This window comes from Crassostrea angulata, chromosome 1 (genome assembly GCF_025612915.1).
Source record: "Crassostrea angulata isolate pt1a10 chromosome 1, ASM2561291v2, whole genome shotgun sequence".
Taxonomy (NCBI): domain Eukaryota; kingdom Metazoa; phylum Mollusca; class Bivalvia; order Ostreida; family Ostreidae; genus Magallana; species Magallana angulata.
This window is the reverse complement of record NC_069111.1, coordinates 608,043-628,494: the sequence shown is the minus strand read 5'-3', so window position 1 is coordinate 628,494 and position 20,452 is coordinate 608,043. Positions and strand designations below refer to the sequence as shown.

The 20,452-nt window shown below is 32.8% G+C and overlaps 1 protein-coding gene across 6 annotated transcripts; it reads left to right on the top strand.

Moving 5' to 3' along the window:
* The first annotated feature begins 200 nt into the window (after positions 1-200).
* Positions 201-20,068, top strand: LOC128162533 (lysophospholipid acyltransferase 2-like). Of its 6 annotated transcripts, none has more exons than XM_052825783.1 (13): positions 9,764-9,904; positions 11,283-11,393; positions 11,583-11,669; positions 12,460-12,630; positions 13,133-13,243; positions 13,780-13,909; positions 14,078-14,107; positions 14,541-14,631; positions 14,891-14,992; positions 15,204-15,307; positions 15,623-15,823; positions 16,398-16,549; positions 17,005-20,068. In XM_052825783.1, the coding sequence occupies exons 4-13, from the start codon at positions 12,482-12,484 to the stop codon at positions 17,114-17,116; spliced, it is 1,182 nt and encodes a 393-aa protein (XP_052681743.1). In that variant the 5' UTR covers positions 9,764-9,904; positions 11,283-11,393; positions 11,583-11,669; positions 12,460-12,481; the 3' UTR covers positions 17,117-20,068. The 6 variants fall into 6 exon arrangements, with proteins under 6 accessions (XP_052681726.1, XP_052681743.1, XP_052681752.1 ...); XM_052825796.1 differs by having other exon boundaries at positions 9,765-9,904; positions 11,302-11,393; XM_052825766.1 differs by lacking the exons at positions 11,283-11,393; positions 11,583-11,669 and adding an exon at positions 201-717 and having other exon boundaries at positions 9,759-9,904.
* The last annotated feature ends 384 nt before the right edge of the window (positions 20,069-20,452 follow it).

The window sequence follows — 20,452 nt, the reverse complement described above, 5'->3', positions numbered from 1 at the left end:
GGTGAAACAATCCAAGCCAATGTTTTGTAGTTGTTTTTTTTTAATCTTTAGATAGACAGATATTTCTGCATTAAAATATTTTTCCACGGTTAAAAAAGTAGGGTATAGTACGTGTTTGTTACGTTTTAATGAAGAAAACCAGACTTTTAACGTAGTTCAAATAAATAGATGAAAAATATATTTTATATCAACTCCTCTAAAAAATTAGCTAACAATTTACACTCAAAAAAATGGCGAATTATGGGGGCCAAATTTAACTCTAATTCAGGCCCAGGGGCCATCAAACTTAGACAGGCCAGGGTCTGTTTCATTTTTACAGAATGAAATGGCATATCTGGAGAAAAGTGAGACTGAGGTCAAAAGTCTTGCGCGGATCCAGATTTTTTTCACAGAGATCTGGGGGATAATTTTGTTTGCTGGGACGCGGGAGTGTGGCCAGGTGAGCTAAAAAAGCAGCTGTCAAAATATACAATCGGGGTCGTTATTCACATTATTCCGTATCTTTGTTTACATGGCCATCTTAGTATTGGAATGCCGGGAAATAAATAATTAGGCGTGTGGTGTGAGTGACGACGAGTTTGTTTGTGGTGTACTTTGACCAGATCATATCCTGTAGTTGATATCGTTACTCTAGGCGACATGGTGCACCGAGGAGAGTTCTACATGGGCTCCGGGCTGTTACAGCCTCTGACTGTCATTGGATTACCGCTAGATCAGGTGAGATTTAATGTCAGTTGAATGTCACTCAGTTTGTTACAGAAAAAATAACCTTCTTTTACCATTGCTGCTCAGCGACAGTTTTTAAAAATTATAGTCTACTAGATGTTATTTTAAGCAACATTCGTTTTATCATGTGGATAAACATGCAGGAATCACAGGCCTCTGAGCTGTTAAAGGTAGAGGAAAAGAGAGATATATACCCTATCCATATGGGTAGGGTATATATATATATTTCTCCTTTCCCTACATTATCAGCTTATTGATAGAAATTCAGAGGCCTGTGCATGAATGCAGTGCATGCAAGTCCAATGTCCTCAATGATGCAAGCATGCATCGAGCTGACGTAGTTATGTTCTAATATGTAAACGGTGTGACCGTTGGACCGAGCGCAGATTTAACACAGTACAGTTTGATATTTGTACAACAATTTATTTGAAATGCACACATTGGATCCGCACCTACTTTTAGAATCATTAGCAAAAGTTAAACTAAGCGTCGCGTGTTCAGTCTACATTATGACGTCATGTCTCGTATGTAAAACGTACAAGTTTTGTCTTCGGAAACAGCCGAAGAGAGTTACGTGATTCCGACAAAATTTTATTTCTTCTTTCATTTAATTCATCACGACTACAGGTAATAAAAATTGAATACTTTATTCAGTGTCTATATAAAAGATCAGTTCCTTGATGTTTATGTTTTTATATTCCATCTGATAATTTGATAAGATATACGTAGAACTAGTCGTATTTTTTGATTGAAGCACTATTTAAACTTATCTGTTTTTTACTTTAATTTTTTAAAATTTAAATTACCTTCTATTGAAACATTGGAAAGTTTTTAATCGAGTTTAGGAGCAATAAACATCGATAAGTGCAAGTCAATCAATGATCAACCTAACTTTTTAAAAACAAAATGGCGGCCAATATGGCGGCGCCCAGGGCTGGAAGAAATTTTTTTAGCCCTTAGTACCCCTGATTCAACTTTCATTTTTCACTGATTTTCTTATATATACGTGTTACCATTAATCCTCGCTTCGCGAGGCGGGCTTCGCCCGCCTCTCGCTGCGCTCGGTATAATTGCTGTTTACCATAATTACCAGGATGACGTTGCTACCATTAGATTGAGGACAGTCATTAATGTGTACAAGCACATAACTAAATATGATATGAGCCCCCTGGTTTTTTGTTTCAGCTGTAGGTGTGTAGCTCCCGGTGTAAATAAATTCGGATGAACAACTTGGTAGCTACAGTTAGAACTGTGCATGTTTAAAGTTGCAATTTACTGTGTACAAAAATTTGTTAGATTTTGGCTGATAAACCTTTTTTGAACACAAATTTTATGAAAATCATTAGTGCCATTAAATTCTTCAAGCTACTACTGATATCATCACTTGACCTGCCCCAGACTTTCTCTTACACGTGCTAACCGACCTTGGAAAATGATACTAAATTCATGTCAATATCGAGAGTCACCATTTTAACATTTCAGTTTAGAACAGTAACACTTCAGTTTAGGGGGCTTGTGATGATGATTAATAGAACATTAGAGGCAAGTAAAGTAAAGTGACAATATCTGTAGTAAAACATGTAAAATATCCAAGAAATTTTTTGGAATCAAATACTTCTTACACTTCAAAGATAGGATTAACCAGTTCAAACGTAGCGCCTTTTTATTGCACGCCGTTAAATGCAACTTTTTAACACATACGAAAATGTTACTCCAAGGTCATCCATCCAAAATGTTTCAGAAGCTATATGTCACACTTGATAGCTCAAAATTCAATCTCTTGAAGTTTTTTCAATATCTTTCAAAGTGTAATCATTGTCCAAATATTTTTTGGTCCCCCCCCCCCCCCCACTGAACAAATATTAGAATTAAGTAACATTTGGATCCATTTCCAGAATTTTAGAGGCAAACTTGTAGCATATTTAGAAGTTAGACATTAAGTTAAAAGTAACATTGGATTATTTAATTACAACTACCACATCATCATAATCATCATCATCATCATCGTCATCGTCATCGTCATCGTCACCACAGTGCAGTAGTTATAATGCATTGTTTTTAAGGAACCCAAGTATATTTTCTGACAAATACATATATACATATATATACATGGAAAATTAAACATCTTCACAATGGAATCAATAGTCACCTGAATTCATCAGTAGTAAGTTGACCTACTTTTTTACTGAGGTAGATTGTATTACATGCTGTCCTGAATTAGCTGAAGTCCTGATCAATGTTTTAAAAGTGGCACCGCTTTCTGTTGACTTGTATGTAATGCACATTGGAGTGAAGCTTTATGATGTGTGGATGAAGCATAAAACCTTTAAATATGGCACTAAATATATCATGTGCCCTTTTGATAGATCACATGCAGTAGTATGCCGTTTTAATGAAGTGCATGTCAATGAGAAATGAGGTTTTGACACCAGGATCAGTTCTCTCGTTTGTCGTACACTGGATACTTGTGAATTAATGAACAAGTTCGGGGCTATTGTCCTCGGGACCTTTACTGTAACCCTGAGTACAAGGATGAGAGATCAAGGAGAATTCAACTCATGTTACTTTGGGTCAGAGATTCAATAAGAAATCAGATTTCTTTCAAGTAGATGTATTGACTGACTGTGTTACTGTAGGTCAGAGGTTTAATGGGAAATTAGATTCAGTTCAAGTAGAGTAACATTGTAATATTTAATATAACTGAGGTTATGTTATGAACACACTAAATGTAAATCAGTTTGAAGTACCAAATCAGGTGCCACTCTTTTAATGAGTAGGGATGGGACGATCCACCGATGCACCGGTGCATCATGGTATTTATTTAGACGATATTTGGATCGATACATTTACCATTAATACAACGATACCAAGCGAACTTTTTTTTATTTTCCAAAAATATCCGAGCTTCATATATCGGCTATTTTTTGTCTGCGCGCCTAATAGGAAAGTACAAAGATGGCAGAAAACCTCGTAAAGTTGTCAAAACTGTTAGGAAGCTAAATCTGGAGTGTGGACAACTTTTGGATTACTTGTTTATGAAAAAGTAGTGTATATGACACTTAAGTAATTTGTAAATTGTGCAACGCTCATTTTAAATATATCAAAATAACTTTGGACATGCGGTAATACATCGACAGATTGAATAAATTTTTAACCCTTATTCATGTTTTCATTTAGTTGCAATGTATCGTGATATGTATCGTATTGCATCTCATGTATCGTGATATGTACCGAATCGGCTCAGTACAGTATCGTCCCAGCCCTATTAATGAGTGTAACTTTATCATGTTTATTCACCATTCCTATTATTCTGTATATTATATAAAATCATCTATTTATATCCATGATATCAGCAATGTTACTTTTTTTGCACATGAAGAAGATGCAAATATTTGTTTGCAGTTGACCTTCACAAAAAGTCATGTGGCTTTGGTTAGATAATATTTAATGCAACAATTTTCAAATTATTAAAACCAATAAAAAAAATTTACATAAAACAAATTATCCTATGATTTTTTTTTTTTTATTTTTTTTATTTTTTTTTTTTATTTTGACATTTTCAATTCACAATTGCATATAAACATGTCATTGGTATAATAGCAAGTGAAATTACAGTTTCAAAAAAAAAAATTCTCATTAGCTAGTGTCTTATATATATATATAGCAATATATATGCATATAAATATACAATTAGTGAAAGTTATAGGGGAGAAAGTTCAGAAAGAAAGACTGATAGTATTATGTACAGAAACATTGTATTGGAGCACTTAGATAAGTAAAATTGTCAATCTATTGACATACATAAATTTATCAAAGTCGATTTTTCATTGAAAATTTCATCAGTCAGAGTAGATCACAAATCTGTTTCAAGTGTTTTTCATACTGAGTGAAATTACAATTTTTTAAAAGTAAATATTTTTCAATAAGTAATCTATTGGTTATTATGGTAAACAATGCACTCATATCCAGTTTGGGTACCATTTTGTATTTACAGGCAAAAATAAACTGTTTCACAAAAAGTGTCAATAAGTTATGAACTTTGTAAATATTATTGTTGTTAAATTTACCGAATAATACACCTATCTTATCAAAAACTATTGGAAAATTAAACTTTGATAAAAACATTTCTTCAACTGCACACCATATCTCTTTAACATTAGGACAATCATAAAAAAGGTGCTCAATGGTTTCGACTTCTACCTTACAAAATGTACAAAGCTCATTGTCCTTTAGTTTTAATTTCGTTAAAAAGTAGTTTGTTGCAATTATTCTGTGTAATATTTGAAATTGTAACCAGTGATATTTAGATTTCTTTGTAGTTTTAAAAGGAAGCTCGAAAATTTTACCCCAATCCGAGTCACTAAATATATAACCTTCTTCATGCCATTTATAAACTGCTTTGATTGTTTCTTTCTTTTTACTTATTAAAATATTATACATATCTTTACAACCTTATGAAATTGCCTTCTGGATCAAAAAGATCGGTTATAAATATGAAGCCTGCATTAAAATAGCTTTTTAGGAAAGCTGAATTACTACCAATTCTAATATGTGGGTTATACCATATGTGTTCACTGTGAATGTTTTCATTTTTAAGGGCTGAAATGTCTATTATTTTCTGCCAGCTATAAAATACTTCTATTCAAAAACAGTTATGCATTATATTACCAAGTCTGGACAGAAAGTCTGTTCCTCTTAGCCATAAATTGTTCACTGTTGTATTTAGACTTGTCTCTAACAAATTAACCCATACAGATTTTGAGTGAGTTAGTCTCCTTATCCAGCTTGACTTCAAGGCCAGAGTAAAGTCATTATAATCTACCATTTTAAGACCGCCAGATCTATAGTCTTGTATAATAGTTTGTTTATTTACTTTGTGTATTTTGCTTCCCCAAAGATAAAGGTATAATTCTCTCTCAAAGTTTTCTAAGAAGTCTTTACTTGGATTTGGTAATGTAAGTATCAAATGATTCATTTTTGGAATTATAAGGGATTTTATGACAGTTAATCTTCCTAATATTGTTAATTTACGTAGGTTCCACTGCTTTATTAGTTTTTTTATATTGTCTAGTTTTACATTGTAATTTAAGTTTATCATATCTAAGTTTATCGAAAATTTTATCCCTAGCAAGTCAAAGTTTTTATTGTTCCAATCCAGTTTCCATCTCGAATGATGAAAAGTTTCTTTTGAGAATTTTTTACTTCCTATCCACACCATCTTTGTCTTAGAAAAGTTTATATTTAGTCCTGATATATCCGCAAAAAAATCTAGTTCTCTAAGAATACCGTCTAATGTTTCTGGTGATCCATTTGTAAATAAAGAGGTGTCATCTGCATATTGTGAAATTTTGTATTCAGTATCACCTATTTTTATACCTTTAATGTCTTTATTATTTCTAAATATTGCTCCTAATATTTCTGCACAGAGCAAGAATAAGTAGGGTGATATTGGGTCACCCTGTCTGCACCCTCTTTGAGGGTAAAAATATTCTGATATTATTCCGTTTTGAATAATACATGTTTTTATGCCATGATAAAAGGTTTGTATCCAATCTTTTATTGAATTTCCAAAATTAAATAGGTCAAGTGTATGAAAAACAAATTCCCATGATATAGAATCGAAGGCTTTTTCAAAGTCAATTAACATAAGTAAACCTGGAATATTGTTTCTTTCAGTATAGTTCATTAGATCATATACTAATCTGATATTTTCACCTATGAATCTACCTTTCAGGAATCCAGTTTGATCTCTGCTAATTAATTTGTCCATGTATAACTTTAACCTATTTGCAATACAGCCTGATGCAATTTTATAAATAACATTTAAAAGGCATATTGGTCTCCAATTTTTTAGATACTGTTTAGATTTACCACTTTTCGGAATGCAGGTTATTATACCCAATTTGTTATATTAGGCTCTGAAAAATGCTTAAATTGTTTAGAAAAGTTAATAGCTCGTGTAATAAATGACCCCAGGTCATGCCAGAAGAATTTGAAGAATTCACAAGTAAAACCATCAGGACCTGGCCTTTTTTCATTTTTCATATTTTTGAGAAAGGATAAAACTTCATTTTTTGTTATTGGCCGTTCAAGACTAATTGACTCATTTTCACTTAATTTTGGCACGTTACAAGCATTCAGTTTGTCGTTAATTTCACTTAAATCTACATATTGCTCTCTTTTTTGGTATAAATTCTGATAAAAGCATTTTGTTTCATTTAATATATCAAATTGATCATATAGAATAGATCCATCATTTTTAACAAGTTTTGGTATTTGCTTATTGATATAATTCCTAGATTTTAGTGTAAGGAAATATTTACTAGGTTTTTCTCCTTCATCAATCCACTTTACTTTTGATCGTACACATTGGCCTTGAAACTTTTTTTTTCTTATATTTTCTAGCTCTTTCTTTTTAATACTATACTCATTTATATTCTGATCTGTTAAATTAAGCTCTAAGTTAAGTATGTCCTTTTCCAATTGTTTTTTTTTTTTATTTATTTGTTTTTTCTTAAATGCTGCAAAAGATATTGATTTACATCTAATTTCTGTGAGCAGGATATCAAGGAAGGTTTGGTCATTAATTGTAAATTGGAAAAGCTCATTGTCTATATTTGTAACGCTTTCTCTCTCATATATTGGGCATGCATACTGAAGCTTCACTTTGTTAATTTCTTCCTTAATTAAAGTAACATATTCCTTATCTGTTAATAAAGAATTATTAAATTTCCAAAAACCTTTGCCTTTTTTAAAATCACTAGTTTTACAAGATAATATGACAGGTGAATGGTCAGACCGGTAACTGTTTTCTGACTTGACTGATAATATCTTGGGTAGCAATGATTCTGATATTAAAAAAAAATCAAGCCTAGCTTGTTTAATGGGGTTTCTTCTTCTCCAAGTAAACATTCTAGAATCTGGGTAATTCTCCCTAAAGACATCTTTTAAGTTTAATGTATTCATTAGATTATTAACTTCTTGTATAGATTTAGGGTTATTATGATGTAGGTAATTCACTGAATCTAATTCTTTGTTTAAAATCAAATTAAAATCACCACCTAAAATAATGTATTGAGAAGAGTAAATATCTTGGAGGGTATTCAGTAGTTGAGAATAAAATTCTGGTTTGTCAGAGTTTGGACCATATATATTTATAAGCAGAAATTGTAAATTCTCTACAATAACATTTAAAATCAAGTAGTTTCCGCTATCATCTCTGTATTGTTCATGAATTGTTATCTCACAATTGTTGTTAAAAAGAATAGCAACCCCTCTTGAATTAGATTTGTACGAGCTAAAAAAAGCTGTGTATCCCCATTGTGTTTGTATTAGGTTTTCATCTTCTTGAATAAAGTGAGTATCTTGAATAAAGTAAATATTATAATTTTTAGTTTTTAATATCTTAAAAACATCTCTTCTTTTATTTGGGTCCCCAAGGCCTTGACAATTGACAGTAAGTACTTTTAATTGAAAGGAACTATCCATTATCAAATTCATACACGGTGGACATTGTGCTCCAACATAATTGTGCAGACATTGTTTTGATAGAGAAGGAAGGTGCATAAACGTATATACAAAAAGTCGGATAAACAAAAGTATGTGAAACGCATGATGTCATATGTAATGAAATCATACTAGTAGGGTAGGGGGAGGGTGGGGGGGGGGGGCACCAGAAAAATGTTTTCAAAAATACTAAATATCATTGTATTCTTTAATGAAAAATATATGGATGCGGTTCTGAGAAATTCAAGAGGTAGAGCCCTATCTCTTATGTTTCATACATATAATTATAGTCTCTATAAAAAAATACGTTAACATTAGAATATATTGTAATACAGTCATAGTCTTGATTCTGCATAAATGGAGCTTTGTTTCATAATAAAAACTTTACCTTCAAAATTTCCCTGTGTAAATGGTAAAATGAAATAATCCATTGACACATATAACATACATTTTTGTTTACAGCTGAGCCATGAGTTACAACACCGGAAATAAGAAACGAAACATAATTACGACACATTAATGTAGAACTAGATATTCCGGAATTATATTAAACAAAGTGGAACTAAATATTCCGGAATTATATGACAAAAAATCCTATGAATTTTAATCTGCAATCTGATTGGAATTAATCCATTTCTATACAACAGATGGCCGGTGATCTAATTGATAGTGCATTATTAATATTTAAACAATAAAATGCTTTCTTTGGGGATTCATTCAGGATATGAAGGTAGCGACATTGCAGAAAAAATACATAACCCGCTAACGCGGGTTATGTAATTTTTTTCTGCAATGATCGCTACCTTCATAACCCGCATGAATCATCAAAGAAAGCATTTTATTATTTATATTAACATCTTTCTTTTAACTAATTAATAAATTGATTATGAAAAGTTAGTAAAATTCACTAAATTACTGTTAATGTACATAAGTACATGTACGTTAGCTAAAAGAAACAGTCAAATCGTCTCCGTGAGACTTTGAGTCTGACATCATCATGATTATTTTTTGCAGCCCGTGATTTTTCTTGCTGGTAGCTTCAACCAATCGATAAACAGGGCGTGTCCATTTCTTGTCAGTTTCAGCCGTTGTAGATTTCGACCAATCGATAAATGGGGCGTGTAGATTTCAATCTGGCTGTTTCTATATAGCTATGAATTAACTATTTGTTTCCGTAAGAAATAGTCAAAATAATATTTAGTAGATGTAAATATATAAATATATATACATTTCCTACAGTACTGCTGTGGGTCCTGTTTCATCTTATTTGATTATTCATTTCATGTGAAACACTGTATTGAATTATTTGATTTCAATGGGAAATCTTATTTATATCATTATATTAAATGAAAAGATTTTGTTGCAATGTAGTTGATTTCTAATTCACCAAAGTTTCACTTTTAGTTTTGATTTACATGATTTATTTGCATATTTTTTCAGGAAATATGATTGACTATGTTTCTTGTTTTAGATCATTTCTCTCTGGAATGTCAACTTCTTATAACGTTACTATCTGTTTTCTTTAGATCAACTTCCTGGTATGTCAGCTGACCGCCCTGTTCCTGGGTTTCTACTTCAGGAAGAACTGGTCGCCCCAGAAGATCAGCGTGGTGCATCGCCACGCCCTGGAGATGGCCGTCGGCTTCCTCCTGACCTTTTTCTGCTTTGGATAGTAAGTTACCGGCCTATGTACCCAGTTCTATAGTAGATTAAGCTATCTTAAACACAACTATTACATAAGATAGCAAAATTGGTCCTAGAAATATACACAACAAAATAGTGACTAGTCTAATATCTTTACTTTGTACACATAACACAGAATAGTAAATCAGTTTACCTCCAGTAGCTGTCATATCTTCAAATAACACCAGATAGAAGTAAGTTTAACTCAGTTTGGCTGCTAGTTTATCATGCGTGTGTACCTATATGTAACATCGTACAGTTAATTTCATTAGAAATTTGGAAAATCTTTGGCATTAGTACATGTTGTTATATATTTCATGGCTGACCAGTGTATAGATTACAATGACTTAGCCTTTGTTGTCAGTAATCGAGATATACGTACTGTGCCACTGTGTGTATTAATGGTTGGAACACATCTCTTTTACTTCATCTACTAACTGTCTAACAACTCCAAAGTACAGTTTGTTTTTAGAAGTACTAAAGTGTACTCTCAGTGTGTAATCAGCCATTGATAAAATTAATGATATCTGTGGTTACCTCAACTTAAAGTGCATTCAGCCATTGATAAATTATATATGTGGTTACCTCACCACAAAGTGCATTCAACCATTGATAAATTATATATGTGGTTACCTCAACTTAAAGTGCATTCAGCCATTGATAAATTATATATGTGGTTACCTCACCACAAAGTGCATTCAACCATTGATAAATTATATATGTGGTTACCTCACCTAAAAGTGCATTCAGCCATTGATAAATTATATATGTGGTTACCTCACCTAAAAGTGCATTCAGCCATTGATAAATTATAAATGTGGTTACCTCACCTAAAAGTGCATTCAGCCATTGATAAATTATATATGTGGTTACCTCAACTGAAAGTGCATTCAGCCATTGATAAATTATATATGTGGTTACCTCAACTGAAAGTGCATTCAGCCATTGATAAATGATATCTGTGGTTACCTCACCACAAAGTGCATTCAGCCATTGATAAATTATATATATGTGGATACCTCACCTAAAAGTGCATTCAGCCATTGATAAATTGTAAATGTGGTTACCTCACCTAAAAGTGCATTCAGCCATTGATAAATTGTATATGTGGTTACCTCACCACAAATTGCATTCAGCCATTGATAAATGATACCTGTGGTTACCTCACCTAAAAGTGCATTCAGCCATTGATAAATTATATATGTGGTTACCTCACCTAAAAGTGCATTCAGCCATTGATAAATTGTATATGTGGTTACCTCACCACAAATTGCATTCAGCCATTGATAAATGATACCTGTGGTTACCTCAACTTAAAGTGCATTTAGCCATTGATAAATTATATCTGTGCTGGTTACCTCAACCAGCCACCCATTTATTTTGTAGAAGTACTAATGTGGATTTAACAGAATATTAAGTGCATGTGATGGAACCAAAGTTCAGGATGGTTTATTTCACAATAGCATCAGAAGAATTTGGTATGGGCATCATCAATGTCATGCTATCTCATGATTTTACTGTTAACTAATATAATAATTCAAGTATTTATTTGATATCTGGCTTTACACTATAGTCTGATTTATGCATATCTTAACAAATTGCATTTGTCTTAAATATCCAGCTGTAACATCTGTTTTCTGCTTCTAATATATTTTATATCTGAGTAGCTGTGGAAATCTGAAATCTCCTGGTTCAAAAATAATGTCTGGTCATAAAGTCTGATGTCAACTTATCCTTCTCAGACATCTAGCTATGTAGGTATAACTAAAGATTTGTTTGAATGTCTTATGTATATGCTCTGAAAGTTTGATACCTGCTTCTATCTGTCATATGTTGCTAGTATGATCTGAAATCTTAAAGTAATAATCTTGAGATATAGTTATGTAGCTCTGATATTCTGTGATGTTTATGCATCAGTCTGGATATCTATCATTGAAAGTGATATCTAGCAATGTCAGTCAGATATCTGTCAGTTTAATATTTCTATGTCTAGCTATCTAGCAGTATCAGTCTGGATATCTAGCATTGAAAGTCTGATATATTGATCTAGCCTGTTTGTCTGGATATCTAGCAGTATATGTCTGGATATCTAGTAGTATATGTCTGGATATCTAGTGGTGTCAATCTGGATATCAAGTAGTGTCAGTTTGGATATCTAGCAGTGTCATTCTAGATATCTAGTAGTGTCAGTCTCGATATCTAATAATATATGTCTGGATATCTTACTGTGTCAGTCTGGATATCTAGCAGTATATGTATGGATATTTACCAGTGTCAGTCTGGATATCTAACAGTGTCAGTCTGGATATCTAACAGTGTCAGTCTGGATATCTAGCAGTATATGTCTAGCAGTGTCTGTTTGGATATCTAATACTGTCAGACATCTATATCAATCAGGTTTTAGGCAGGTTTGTTTTTAGTGTCATTCTGATATTTATCAATTAGCGGTCTGATATATCATACACACTATTGAAATGCCTATGTGAAATCTCAATTTATACATTAGATAATGTGTGCTCCACATTTCCTGTTGGTCTGTTCCAGTCAGGTGATCCATGTGGTGCTGATGGGGTGGCTGTGTTACGCTCTGATTCTCCATGCTCCGCGCGACAAGTTCCACGTCCTGGTCTTTATCTTTGGAATGGGCTACCTCTGTATCATGCATATATATCGCCAGTACTACGACTATGGAGGATATTCACTGGATATTACAGGGTTTGTATTAGGTCTACTTCAATACAATATTTATAACCAATAACAAGGAATAACATAAGTAAGACCTTGTCATTCTCTTGCTTTCTTCATTCATCCTGTTTATCAAGGGCAGTTATCTGATCTTTCCATAGCTCAAACTGTTTCTATGCATTGAGATTTATTATATAATAGATGTTTTTTAAAATCTAAAAATAGCTTTCCTTCGAACCAACTTGAAGATGATTCTCTTGTTTTCCTCATTTAAAAGATTAGCATAAAGTGTTTATTTTTATGCACTGCTAATTTGTATAGATTATATTATATCAGTATAAATGTAGAATAAACTGTCTTCTCCTCTGATATTTTGTCAACATTTCCCAGATATTGGCCATTCTAATGAGTCAAATTTTAATTACAGATATTTGATTAAGGCAAATAGAAAGAAAAGATACTTTGTTAAAAGTTTTCCTTGTGGTAATTGAGTTTTTAGTTTGCATTTATCTTTCGCTTTTTCTTCTTTCAGTCCTTTGATGATTTTGACTCAGAAGGTGACCAGCATTGCTTTTGCAATGCATGATGGGATGCAGAAAAAAGACCAGGACTTGAATCCAGATCAGAAGATAATGAAAATAAAGTAATTTATAGTTGATTATTACATTTCTCATCATGAAAACTGAAATCATAAGAATTGGTATTAGTTGCTTCTTATAAAAGTGTATTAATCTTTGGAAAACCTTTATATATGTACTACCGTACTTGTACATGTATCACTTAAAAAATGCATCGATATTAACATAGTACATTAATTTTTCAATTGCCATAAAAAGTCTTTGATGTATTGAAGTGGGTCAGAAGTCCCAAGCATGGTTTCTTATCCTTGATATCATGAATTGTCAGATATCTCAAAGTTTGCTTTGGCTCCAAATGCCTCTAATCAATTTTGAGAGAACGCAGTACTATGGTTTTAGTTGGCCAGATGGTCAACAAATTACCCATCAAATCTACTTCACAATTTTTTAAAATATGATTTGTTCAGCTATGAAGTATTGTTTAGTAAAGAAAAAATATTGATAAATTCGAAATTTGTTTTTTTCCTATATTTTTATATAGAGATCTTCTTTTAAGTATCTTTAGTTTTTAGTTAAATAAGCTTAATTTTGCTGACTTCAGAACGACTCCCACGGTCCTGGAGTACTTCAGCTACCTCTTCAGTTTCCACAACGTCATGGTTGGACCCACTGTGTTCTTCAACGACTACATCAAGTTTATCGAGGGCAGCGACGGATCCTACCAATCTCCAGTATGTGTACTTTTATTCTGTAAATGTAAAATGTGACATTATGACATTTAACAAACTCTTGCCTTCCCTGTGTGCATATTTTGGAATAATCTTGATTGACAAAAGAATTTTGTACACATAGACTTGGAAAGAATGAGTATTTATAATTTTTCTTATTTTTCCTTCCAGGATAAAACTCCAACAGAGCCAAACCCAGAGGTTTGTCCTTGTGTAAATCAAGGCTGCTATAACTAATAGCCTGTAATGGTTAACTCATCAGTTTAAAATTAAAACTGTCTGAAAATTGATTAAAAGATGGTCATGACTTCTGATCTTTCACAGTAATGGATAATCATTATAACATTGTTTAGATGTTGTATGAATGTTACATCACAAATCTAGAGTACAAATGTCACTGCATTTTGAGATTTTTGTGACAAATAATCAATAATCAAGTAAAAAAAATTACCTGGTAAATGGAAGAATGACTTTTAATTAGATTCTGCACTTACTTCTCAAGGTACATTTGATAATAGAAGGTAAACCTGTTGAAGATTGGTTAAACGTTGATATCCAGTACAGGTACATATAAAACAGACAGCAGTAGTCTCAATAGGTTCCTATCATGGAAGAAGGTCTCTTGTTATTACAGGCAGCGGTCAGAGAGAAGCTGGTGGTAGCCGCGATATCAGGAGCGGTGATGGTGCTGTCTCCCCTCTTCATTCCTGTGAACTATATGACAGGTGGGAGCTGGTCTCATACAGTGGAGTCGTTGTTTATGATGGTTCAGTGTTCGATGAGTCATTGTTGTTCATGATGGTTCGATGTTTGTGGATTGTATTGATGACCCTTATCCACTAATTCTCATCCTCATGAACTTGGTTTTGGCTTTTGTATTCTCAGAAACTGTTTTTCATATTACACTGGTTATATACCCACAAAGTAAAGTCTACACCAATAGCCTATTTTCTGACTATAAACTTTGTCTCTGTTGACTTGTAGATGAGGAATTCCTGTACGGAACAAACTGGGTGTATCGGAACATGTACGTGTTGATCTGTGTCTCTCTAGTTCGTGGGAAGTATTACTGTGCTTGGAAACTAGGTCAGTTCCGTCCAATCAAAACAGCTAAAAAAGGTCACATGTTAAATTTAACTTACCTGATTCAAGGTTTGCTGTATCATAATTGCGTAATATACATTCAATATTTTTTGTCGCAGGTGAAAAGATACCTAAATAAAGTCAAATGTTCAGTTTAACCATGTGATTGACGGTTTGTTGTAAGATAATTGTGTATACAATAATTTTATCACAGGTGAAGCAGTGAATAACGCCGCTGGTCTTGGGTTTAATGGTTATGATGACAAAGGGAATGCCAAGTGGGATCTTCTAAATAATGTCAAAATTTATGAGCTAGAGGTATGTATTGTTAGAAATTTTTAAAAAATGGCATAGTTTTCCAGTACCTAAATGATAAAAATTAAACTTGTACATAATGCAGTATTGATCGTTTAGATCTGCCATTTTGGGTGAGTAAAGTATACCTTAAATTATAGCCATTTATTTGTTAAGCTTTATATTTAAATTTTGGGGTGTTGAATATGTAGGAAATATGTTGAAGAACTGTTGTTGACGGTTAGAAAGTGATTTTTTATTGAGATATGCAATAAAAAAAACCAGTTTATTCAAACTTTACGATTCTCATTTTCTATTTGCATTTTTTGTTACCTGTAGGTATCAAATAGCCTCAAAGTGAATATAGACTGTTGGAACATCACGACCTTGGTCTGGTTGCGGCGGGTGATCTATGACCGGGTGCCCCCCAAGTACCGCACTGTGTCAACCTTTATGGTCAGTGCCCTGTGGCATGGGTTCTACCCAGGGTACTATATATGTTTCACAGGGGCTGCACTATGCACCGTGGCAGCCCGCCTGGTAAGTACCGGTATATACAAATTCTGATGTAATTCTGTGCATTTATTTAAGAAATTTGTTTACACTCTATGTAGGTAATAATATTGTTATTAACTGACATTCTTCCTCAATATGGGAATACAGACCAATTGCTCACTGCAGATAGACCCCCATTTTACATTTGCGTGTTAAACTCTTCCATGCTTGAGTTCATTCTTTGTAGCTTTGTTTTAGATTCATAACGATGAACTTACATTCACATGTACATGTACAAATTTATGGTAATTTGTTGATAAATGAGGCTAGTTGGTCAATGAAATACCCACATATCCACCTTAAACTTTAAATATGGTTTGTCTTGCTATGATGTATTATTTAGTAAAGAAAATAATGATCCAAATATTTCAGCTTTTAAATTTGAGTATTTTCCTATATCTTTATAGAGGTCTACTTCTAAATGAGATTAATACAGTCTAAAATTGGCCATGACAATGCAGTCCTCTAAATTTTGGTTTTGTCCAAAATTAGAATTATCCTGTCTCTGCCAAAACAGACCTTGTATCCATATTCAGTAAAACTCTGTGGACTCTTTCAGATGAGGAGAAACGTCCGGCCATATTTCCTGGATTCCCCGGACAAGAAGGCCGTGTATGATGCCGGCACCTTCTTCTATACGAGATTCACCAATGTCTACCTGGCCTCCAATTTCTGCCTGCTTGAATTAGTTCCATGTTTAACTTTATTATGGTAAGAAAAGTGGAACAAAGTATGGTGACCCTATTTATACTGCTAATAGGTTTCCTTAGTTTTATATGTTGACTAAATTTTAAGTCTAGTGAATGTCATAGAAATAATACTTTATTTTTAAGCCGTGATATTTGTTAAATTGGAAGTTTTTTCCAAAATTTTAATAACTAGGGATCTGCAATCATAAAAAACACTAAAATTAGTTCTGACTTTTGAAAATATTAGTTAGGCTCTTTGCATTTACTTTATATAAATGAATAACACAGTTAAAACAAAAGTTTTGGTAAGGCTTCAATTGATAGACTTTATCAGTGAGTGTGGAGATAGCTAAAACTGTTTATTAAAGAGAAAAGGTAACATAATAGCCCAGATTTTTAGAAATACAGCACCATAAGTAATTTTTGTCAGGTTTTGTAAGAGTAGAGTAATTTATGATATATATGTCTATATTTCAGGTCTCTCTTTTTCTGGATTCACCTGAGTGCAATAGGTGTGATTGTTTACTTTACATATCTACATCCAAAAAAGAAATCGGACACGAAGGAGAGAACGGAGAAGTCGCAGTAGTTAGTTCCTGATGTGAGAGGTTGTGAATGCTGAACTGTATCACTGTGTGTGACCCGTACAGTTCTGATGAGAAACTTGTCATAATTAGTTATTAATTGGTTGTTTATGAGTTGATGTGAATGTGAGTTTGACTGTTTTGTCTAGTATTAGTTGTATTTTTGATGTTGAGTTGTTTACTTATGTCAAAGAACAGAAAGCTGTTCTGGAGTTTTTCGTTCCAAGAGAGAAAAGGAGTTTTTTTTACAGCAGTTTTTTTATGCTAGAAATGTCCAAAGGTGGAATGACTGGGTTCTTATTGATGGTAGAATTAGAGAAGACTAAGATAAAATGTCATGGAATATAATCAAACTCAGGGAAGAAAGTCTATCCAGTTCAAATGTCCTGAAAATCTTGGTAGGTTTGGGTGTATTTATTTGTAAGTTGTGAACGTACAAACAATTATTTTGATGATATGATGTAATGAGTTATTTGATGGACTTATCTTCAAAGGAAAACTATACTTTATTAATAGATATATTGAATGCTCTCAGGATAACTGGGTTCATGAAACTTGCATGTATAATGATAGAGCTTACAAATTTAAAATTTGTGGAAAACATTTAAACCCAGAATTTTGGTTTCTTCTTTTCAAAAAGCATGTGTCATTTTATTCTGTGCTTGGTTCCCTTGGTTGCAACATGTTTTTTTGTCCTCCAAATCAAACAGTACAGCTTCTGATATTGAAATGTGTATATTTTGTTTTGTTTTTAAAGGCTTCAATCAAATGCTTTACAAGTAAATATGTGATTATCAACCAAAGCTTTGATCAAAATCGGCCATTTACCTCGTATCAAGCTTATATCTGAACAACAATGGAACTCATATTAAGTGTATGAAGAATTTGTTATAAACCTACAGGTTTATTTGAAAACATTTTTACCACATAAATATTAATAGTTCTAATTAAAGATGACCTAGACTAATATTTAGTACTTACAGGTAACAGGTTGGATAACTTGCCCACATTGTCAGAATGTCAAAATATTGTCCAAGATGGATATACATGTAGATCCATATAGCAACTTTTTGTAGGCCCATTTTTATGTGGCATTTGGCTCTACCTTACTGATTACTTTTCACACAGTAATAGGCTCTCTATGGAGTTTTTTTTTCACATAAATAGTCTGGATATCAACACTAAATCAACATTTCAGTGGTTTTCTCAAATCTACTCTTTACGAAACAACAAAAAAAAATTATTTCTGAGACTACTAACTGATCCATAACAATTATTGCTCAGTACTTCTCTTGGACATACAACACAGACTGGGTCAACCTCTCAGAGAGTAGTGGAATTAGAGGCTCAACTGAAATGTAAAATGTTTAGATATACATGTAAAATCTATTATGTTGTTTTATTATTAATTAAATATGAAGTAGTCAGAGTATGATCAACTGTACAATCATATAGACTCGCCTAAGTATTACTTTCAGATAATAGGCTCACATCTTGAGTGTTAACTCCCTGATATATATAGGCTCAATAAGCATTGCTTGTTAATGGTAGTACCTTGAGTATTTTTACATGTTCATCACCAAAAATGTGCATTATTTTTGTCATCTTTACAATGTTATATTGTATGTTGGTTTCCTAACTTTGAGTACATTACTTCAATTGATCAACATTTGTTTTTTATTTATGCCCCTCTTCGAAGAAGGGAGGGCATATTGCTTTGCTGCTGTCTGTCGGTTTGTTCACAACAATTTCCGTTCATTTTCTTTGCAGAGGATGCACATATTGAAATGAAATTTAGTATACAGGTCGATCATGATAATATCCAAGTAAAGTTTGATTTTGGGTACGGTCAAGCAATTTTCATCAGAGTTATGCCCCTTGGATGTAGAAAACTTCCAATTATTTGCAGTTTCCGTTTATTTTCTTCGCAGAGGATGCACAATTGAAATGGAATTTGGTAAACAGATTATTCAAAATAATAATTAGGTCAAGTTTAATTTTACAATCAAGCATTTTTTGACAGAGTTATGTGCCTTGGACTTAGAAAAATTTCAATTATTTGCAGTTTTTCCGTTCATTTTCTTTGCAAATGTGTAAGTTATTTGCAGATGCTTCCAGGGGAGGGGGCATATTGTGTTTTACAAATAGCTCTTGTTTTTTCTGTTTTCTTTTTTGTTTTTGGTAATCATGCTGTACGTTAGGGGTTAGTTTTAAATAACCTTATTTTTAAATCAACTGTCTGGAATAAAAAGTTTGGATTATAACTGCCACACCTTATCCCTGCCTGTCAGAGGGAGCGCATTTCATGTAATGCTTGAATGTTTACAGGTAACTGAGGATACTCCGTGAATATCTAGTCTAAACACCAGGCGCTGCAATTTTCTATGCAGGGATTTAGGAATAGGAAATATATTATTAAGCTTTTTATTTAGCAGATAAAAATATGGCATTTGATCCGATAGTTATGTTCTGTAAAGTTGGGAAGTGGGTAACTTTTTTTGATATTATTACCCATAGGAAACTGTTATAAAATTGGCGTTTTTGTCCATAGAAACAAACAATTTCTATCAAACAGTTTATTAAATACAAAAGGGAAAGGTTATTTCAATTGGGTTACGTTTTTGTCAATCGTTATTTGTAATTTTTGTACAAAAAAACATTTTTTTAAAGATATTATGAAGCAATGACGTATTTCTTTTTTTTCTTCGAAATATTCCTTGTAAGTTACATAAAAAATGACATGACATAAGTGGAGAAGTGCTAAACGTGTTTATATAGTATACCTTACTCCGTTAAAACCAGGTATTGAGTGAATCTGACATTGTGTGTCTTAATTAGAGGCGTGTGTTGATAGTGTTGATTAATGATCTGTGTTCATTCCGTGGCGTTAGTGACTGCAATATTTTGTGTTACTTACATATCAAAGCAGAAAAATAAACATTTTTTTCTGAATGCATGTTTCTGGTTTTTTATTAAAAACAAATTCGTCAACCTTGTCTATTCATTATTCAGCTTATCTACATAACGAAATAACCGTCCTCAAACATTTCACAAAAAAAAATATAAAATGAAATAAATGAAAAATCGAAATCGGCATCACCTTTTCAAGCTATTCAACAGAGGTTATAGGGAAAAATTAGTTTGATCAGAATGACGATTTTAAATTTTTCATATGCAATTTGCCTGCGTATGAACAATCGAATCACCTTCGAGAAAAATAAACTCCCGCCAGTGTATGTTTAACCTGTTTTAGAGGCGTGTTTCCTAGTGTAATCAAAGTTCATTCAAACACCTTTAATTACCAAAATCATTTTTATACCCCCCGCAAACAAAGTTTGGGG

Excerpts from the sequence above, each read along its gene's own strand:
- LOC128162533 (XM_052825766.1), top strand. The coding sequence starts at position 640 with ATGGTGCACCGAGGAGAGTTCTACATGGGCTCCGGGCTGTTACAGCCT. Across the intron at positions 12,631-13,132 it reads TATTCACTGGATATTACAGG|TCCTTTGATGATTTTGACTC; the intron begins GTTTGTATTAGG and ends TTCTTCTTTCAG. Across the intron at positions 13,910-14,077 it reads ACGGATCCTACCAATCTCCA|GATAAAACTCCAACAGAGCC; the intron begins GTATGTGTACTT and ends TTTTCCTTCCAG.